Here is a 7,048-nt window from a genome sequence, read left to right as displayed (position 1 = left end):
ACCCCGTTATAAAGGGATCATACCTGGACGTCACCTGGTGTCATACGACAAATATCCCCCCACGGGGCATCCCGCGTGCTACTGTCCAACCTTCACCTCGGTTTCTTACCATGCGCTGCTCAGCCAGTGGCCGGTCATTTGAAGTTATCCAAAACGCGATGTATTATATCCGGGATAGCAAGGACGCAAAGCCCCGCAACAGGGACGTCGCGCTGCTGCTAGTAGGAAATGACTTGGAAACTGGCATGTAACCTATCCATGAGTGGGACGCGTCACAATGCATGTAGCAGTTTGGTGCATCGAAGAATGTCTGTTCCCCGCTCGCTCATACTGCATCCCGTCTCAAACAACGAACCTCATTTGTACATATTTTCACCACGTGTATTGGAAATACCACACGCGTGACACATGAAGAAATCGATGAACTTCAGCCTCCGAGCACTTGTGAATGACAGACTCGTTCACATGACGGCGCAAACTCAATTTGTTCCACGACACACCACTCAGGAGCCTAAACCCCGCTTCATTCAGTGCACGTCGTCGGCGAACCCCCACAGAGCATCACCCAGGAACAGCAACCAAACACAGAGGCTCCGATGACAGGATGCAATGGCGCCCGCCGTCCGCGTGCCGGCCGCTACTGAGTGTCCATGTACTGAACCTCTGAGAGGAGCAGCACGCTGCGCGGCAAGGGGCGCGGCTGTGGCGAGAGCAGCGTCAGCGTCTCGGTCTCCGTGTCCACGGCCGTCACGCACACTACGCCGGCCATGTTGGTGGTGATGAGGTCCTCGTCGACCGACTCCGCATAGCTGACGGCCAGCAGGTGGTGAAGCAGATTCGGCCCTGGTGTTACCGGAACCATCTTGGTGTCGTTGTCCTCGATCTTCATACCCAACGGCAGTGCCGACTCGGGAATCTTGGGCGCGCCGATCTTGAACACCTTGACGTCGGAAAACTTGACATCGAAAGAGTGCGGATAGAGCTCGCCGCACTGGCCGTAGAAGTAGCTGCGGATGCGCGCGTCGCGCGCTTCCATCCGCTGCATTTTGTTTCGCTCCGACACGCCGCCGCTCTTGGGCAGGAACACGACCTCCACGAAGTTCGGCATGTCACGTACCAGCTCATTGTAGAGCCGCTCGTGGTCGAGCACGAGCACGACATCCACCTCGAACGCCACGGCGATGTGCGTCAGCGCCTTATATCCCCCGCCCTTGACCCAGCCGCAGGTGTTGATGATGCACCCGCTGGCGCCCGCGCGTCGGTTGGCACGCATCCGGCTGTTGACGGTCTCGGCCAGCTTGCTGGCCAGTAGCCGGTAGCAAGCTGTGTTGTCGCCGGGGCTCTTGTGTCCCATGTGGTACACGATGGGCGAGGTCTGTGTGAAGCCCTCCTCCACGGCGGCCACGCGCTCCACCATCATGGCGCCTATGGTGCCCGGCACCGAGATGGCGCCCTGGCCCACGTCCAAGTCGACCAGAAGTGGGCGGCGGCCGGCACGCACCGCGTAGTTGACCAATAATGTGGCAAGCGTGGATTTGCCGACGTCGGTCGGCCCGGCCACCATACAGACGGGGCCGCGACCACTTTCCTTCTCAGCGCGCCGCCGCATCTGCTCCAGCGCCGCGTGTGTGTTCAGATACATGACCATCGGCGTCTCCTTCGCTACATATGCCACGTCAGTGGGGCCGCGTAGCCGAACATGTGCGCCTTGCCACGTGAACACGGCCACCTTGGCTCCGGCGCGGAATGTGTAGACTGTTTTCTTCACCAATTCTGTGCCAAATATCTCAGCCAGACCAGCTGTCAGCTCCAGGGTGACCTTGGCTTTCTTGTTCTGCTCCAGTACTTCAAATCTCAGCTCTGAGTCAGATTCCAGTGAGAACTCCTGGATGGGTTCCAGGGCTGTCTTTCCACTTTTGTCGCCCATGGTTGATGGATACTGTAGGCAAAGGACACCACAAATTACTACTGACACCACTTATGCAATAATCAGGGCTGAGGAATGCTGCATTCAATGCACATTACATAGCCAGAGCAGTTCATTAGTGGATGAGCACCTCTGTCTCTGGATTTGAGGCAAATCAATGCTCATCTTGCATTCATTCCATAGGAACATAATGGTACACAAGGAAACCTCACATGGGCTGCTGGCCCTTAGTAATGTGGGGCAATGAGTTGTCAATATTGGTCATAAGATGCCAGCATTAACAGATTTGACATCCTGTCACTGAAAATTAAGTAAATTTAAGCATACACATGCATTGCTTAGACACCCTTAACCTGATGTGATTCCTAAGTCAAACAGACAGTGTCTTGCTATTAATAGTGAAGGGTGATGCAGGAATCAAATTTAAATTGGTCATCACCTGCTGTACTGGAACAGCTATCCTGACTGCATTGTTATGTTTCATCAAATAGGGGAAAGAGGTACATACTCTGTGGGGTCACAATGCCAGTTTTTTAATGGGGATAAAGGGTGCACCAATAGCAGTGGTCACTTTGTACCAAAATGTTTGTTTAACATGACTACATCTCCGCTGTATTGCACATGAAAATATTTTGCAGCAGGTGCAATGCACCATACATGGCAATAGTTGCTGCTAGGGGTCTAAGGGTCTTGCTGATATCTATTGTACTGGAGTCATTATCTTGAGTGTATCAAGGTATAGGGGACTGACCACATAATGTCACAAAAATGGTTGTGAATCATTCTGGCATCTGGTAATCAATGTTTCAATGGTAACTCAAAAAAGATTCTCCCTCCACATAATCATGCACAAAACCTCACAGCTCTGAAAGCTTCAAGGCTTCCATTTTAAATAACAAGGAAAAAAATGTATTTAGCTTACAGCCTTCCAATGTTTAAGACACCTACAGCTTACATGCGTGATAAAGGTTCTAAACTTATCATTCTAATGACAAATTAAGCAGTTTTAGTATTCATGAAAACTCCCAGTGCATCTACTAATGCCAATATTATATGGTTGACACTTTCACTCGATTACGACCACCTTAAGAAGTGCGAGGCCTACAACGTGAATATCAGTTCCCCCACGCATCCCTCGATTCAACAGATTCCTACATATACTACATGCAGTGTTGGATACCTTTATGCCTGCAGTCTTCCGCTAAAGCAAAGTCCTTCAAGAACACTCCTTTATATAGTCGGTTCGACGAATATATTCACTAGCCACCAACCCACGTCACCCACCTGCCGCCCGCACCAGCCCGCAGTAAATGAAGGTGACCGTGCCTTTACTCTCACCAAATAGATCAGTTCGGCCAGTCAACTAGCAGCTCTGGATAGTATATCAACTCAAAAACTTGCTTGCAAAAATACAAACAACAGCCTGCCTGCTTCGGGCACACGGCTAAAAGCTTCGCGGCTAAGTAAGCAAATATTACTGAATGTGGCGCAGAAGCTGATGAGAAACCGAGTGGTGGGGAGATGAGACTGCGTGATGTCATTGATGTTTGTCTATTTTTTTAATCGTGGTTTAATCGACGCTTTAATAGCGTCATCAACCCATACCTCCAGTACGTGAATAAGTTCTGCATAAAATCTATCTGAGTTATGCATATTGTTATATTGTAGCCAATGAAGCTCTGCCACGGGTGTCAAACCCGGCGATGAGATGGCAGGACTTGACGTCATTGGATATGTTGATTTTGGTGATTATCGCCCTGTTTTATCAAGTCACGCGCCTGGATAGGTTGGTCAAATAAAAAGATAAGGGGTGGGTGGATAGGATGGATTGCTAGGTAACCCTGAACCGATACTTTCTCCTCCAGGAAAGACCGTCACCCGAAGGTAACGGTCAGTGCTGCATGTGGGCGTGGAGTCCGTGTGCGCATGTTTGTGGGTGTATGTGTGCAACGAAGCAGGGTTAGGTCTGTGAAGGCAGTAACAAAACTGCGCAAACAAATGTGATCTCGTGGCCATCTTAAATGTGAGTGAATTGCCACATGGATGCTAAGCTGCTAAGTTCAGATGCTAGGATGCTAAGTTAAGGCACTGCATGGATGCTGCAGATTTCAGTGCTGTATTGTTTGAAGGAATTATAATGTTTGGTGATTTAAAGGAAAAATGTAATTTTGCTTGAAGAAGTAATGTTTCCAAGGCAGCATGTTTTCAGAATTTAGTGTAGCTAGCCTGAAGCTAGTCTGGCTCACACATATACCAGCCTTAATGCAGCAATGCCTCTTAACTGTTCCTTGTAGTGTATGATTGTTTTATATGCTGACTCATTGTCTTGTAATGTTCCTGAGTGATATCTTAAAGTGATTCCAGTATTCACTTCATAAAGTCATTGTGATCCATACACAATTGTTGGATAGCTATTTGGTAATCCAAAATGAATATTGGCTGTGATATGATACATATAATTTGGTTGGCCACAATATCCTGTGGTGCAATTGAAATAAATGTGTATTTATTTAACTTGGAAAAGGCAAAAATGGCTTGGCTGTTAACTACAAGAGAGACCAAATCTGGTGTCAAAGACACTTGCTGCTAAAAGTTGCCGATGACATGACATGGATGACAGACATGGATGGATGAAGGTTCTGAGTGAGCAAAATTTAGTATGCAAGCCCTGAATGAACCATTTTGCCTTTGCCGTTTGGCCAGACCAGACTGCAAAGATGATAAGCACTGCATCTGCCTTACCATGCAATGACACAGTTGCCCTGGGATGTGAATGTTATTTTTTCCATTTGAAAAATTTGGCTGTTCTGCATTGTGCCAATAGGAGGTATCAAGCAATCAGTTATGATGTGCAAGTAATAATTTTAAGGTTTTCATATTTGTTTGTAGTAGTGTTTATTGTGCATGAGAGCAACAGTCATAATGATTAACTCATCTTAGTTTGTATACAGTTTCTGGAGCACAAAGTGGTATCTAGTATGTGGATAACCTTGGGCACTTTATCTTTGTTTGTTGATATTATATGAGGATCATGATGTGCTTTGCACAATTTCAAGAAATAAATTTTTATCTTCTGAAGCAAAAAATGGAGGTCACAAAATTGTATTTTGTAAAATGAGCTCAGTGATTGTGCTTTACAAATTATGAAAGCAGCATTTAAGTCTTTATTGGTAGGTGTCCTTATAAACATAATTTGATGCCTTCTGGAACGCAGCACATTCCGCTAAATTTGACAGTAAGTGAGAGACAAATTAAACAGTGAGTGTCATTTCATATCTGACATTCTGGCCTCTTTTCAGGTGAAATGAAGACATGCTACTGTGCCATTAACTACTCATTGGTGGCAGTTGTATTTCACATTTACTGCCACCTCCAAAGTGGTTCTGACTGATTCCAGAAATGTGGTCAAAGTGTGTCTTGGCCAACTGACACAGCACCTATCAACTTAACCAACTTAAGTGTGGTACAGTCCACTCATGTCCCAGAATTACATTATGGATACCAATGGCAATGAGGGTGCTGGTAGTGGTGGAGGGGGCATAGAGCTTGGCAAGAGAGGGCTTCCCAAGCTACGTGAGATCATGATCAGGAAGCGGGAGGATTCGGAGGTGAGTGTTGAGCCAATTGAGCCCAGTGATAGTGGTGCCTGGTGTGGTGTGGAATCGTGCATTTTGATTAAGATATGAAATTAAATAGAATGGTCAGGCTTTGACTGTGTTTGCCATACCAGTTGTCCTATGGGGACAGTTGTGCAAGGAACAAACTGGAGTGGGTAGGGCAAGTTGTGCTTGACCTATCATAGGCACAATTTCCATAGAAATAGAAATAATCAAGCAAATCATACTGCTGTTGGACAATCTTCAAGGCACATTAAGTGCCATGATGCATTGCTGGTCAGTTGTAGCATGTTATGGTGAGATGTTATTGCATACCACACACACTTTTTACGTCATGTGTGGTTGTAGCAATTTTTCAGCTGTTGGTCTGGCATGGAATGGTCCAGCAGGGATTATTTTAAAGTTGGTCTGATGATGAACATTTCTGTGATTTTTCAAAAGTTTGTGGCAAAATACCAATCAAGCTGTTAAATATCAAGTTGCATGAGCTGCCAGGAGAAGATTTTGTGTTGGTTTTGGTATGACACTTATGTTCATTCACATATTGTTGTTGTTCTATATTCAGCAGTTGATAGGTGGCATGCCCACAAAGCCATGGTTTAGTTTCCTGCTTATTTGGAAGGGGGATGTGAGACCTTGAGAAGCATTCCAAAATTAATCTAGTTTGGTGTGAAGGATGTGGATACACACTTGACAGTCATACTACTAGACTTCTGGCTCCTCAGTGGCCTCTGTACGCACATTTTGTTGACTGCTAATCTGGTGCCCTTTGACCTCAAACCATGACATTTGACCTGCCTGTCCAATTTGGTAAGCCCCAGAGGCCTAGATCCTGGGTTGGCCGATTCCCCGCTCAATGCTGATAAGTCAATCCTGAGTGAGAGGAGGAGCAAGAGGCAGCGAATTCCAAGCCGTCATTTGATATGTTTTTGTTTTCTCTTAACCCGATATGAACCCCACGAACCAATATAGTGGTATGGAACATTGCCCATGCTGGAGATGTAGAAAAATTTCAAAAAGCCAAGATAGCTTCATGCTTTTCAGGTTTGTCTCCCTGGCAAATACCAAGCAGTCAACTGCCCCTCCTTGTCCTCCTCCCCCCCCCCCCCCCCCTAGGGGTACCGCCTCAGTTTGGGCAAAAAGCGCGTAGAACCGAAGCAATCCGTCGAACAGAACCCCGGCTTCTCTGAATTTCTGGGAACTTCCTGGATTGAGTGGTTTGCATTTTGAGAGCTGGAGGGACGAGTTGAAGTGAACTTCAAGAACCAGGTGAATTCATTCAAGGTGATAAGGTGACAATACTAACTACATGCCGCCAATCGATTGTTGTATACAAGCTTTGTTGTGCATCACATAGTACATTTCACATAAGTTCCATACTTTGTAACTTGCACAGTTGCATTTAATAAATATGTGTAATAATATGTGTAATGTAAACACATAATACATGTAAATATGTAATAATGTAAATATGTAAATAATGTGTATAAATAATACGTGTAAA

At 46.1% G+C, this 7,048-nt stretch overlaps 2 protein-coding genes across 4 annotated transcripts in view; one reads left to right on the top strand and one right to left on the bottom strand.

The window, feature by feature from the left end:
• Positions 1-358: 358 nt before the first annotated feature.
• cbc (protein CLP1 homolog) lies at positions 359-3,379 on the bottom strand. 3 transcript variants are annotated; one of them, XM_037230487.1, is made up of 2 exons: positions 3,108-3,379; positions 359-1,939 (listed from the first exon to the last, which is right to left on the bottom strand). In XM_037230487.1, exon 2 carries the CDS (start codon positions 1,925-1,927, stop codon positions 638-640), a length of 1,290 nt encoding a protein of 429 aa, XP_037086382.1. In that variant the 5' UTR covers positions 1,928-1,939; positions 3,108-3,379; the 3' UTR covers positions 359-637. The 3 variants fall into 3 exon arrangements, with proteins under 3 accessions (XP_037086382.1, XP_037086381.1, XP_037086383.1); XM_037230486.1 differs by having other exon boundaries at positions 3,212-3,379; XM_037230488.1 differs by having other exon boundaries at positions 3,266-3,379.
• Positions 3,380-3,709: 330 nt separating this feature from the next.
• The window catches only part of LOC119108105 (striatin-interacting protein 1-like), a 19,942-nt gene continuing 16,603 nt past the window's right edge, over positions 3,710-7,048 (top strand). The window contains 2 exon segments of the mRNA XM_037231682.1: positions 3,710-3,811; positions 5,227-5,535. Coding sequence (XP_037087577.1) covers positions 5,404-5,535 — 132 coding nt within the window. The 5' untranslated portion in view covers positions 3,710-3,811; positions 5,227-5,403.

This window comes from Pollicipes pollicipes, unplaced genomic scaffold (assembly GCF_011947565.3).
Source record: "Pollicipes pollicipes isolate AB1234 unplaced genomic scaffold, Ppol_2.1 Scaffold_6686;HRSCAF=7923_pilon_pilon_pilon, whole genome shotgun sequence".
In the NCBI taxonomy this organism is placed as follows: Eukaryota; Metazoa; Arthropoda; class Thecostraca; order Pollicipedomorpha; family Pollicipedidae; genus Pollicipes; species Pollicipes pollicipes.
This window is presented reverse-complemented; position numbering and strand designations above follow the sequence as displayed.

Coding starts and splice junctions, on each gene's coding strand:
- cbc (XM_037230487.1), bottom strand. CDS start 1,927: ATGGGCGACAAAAGTGGAAAGACAGCCCTGGAACCCATCCAGGAGTTC.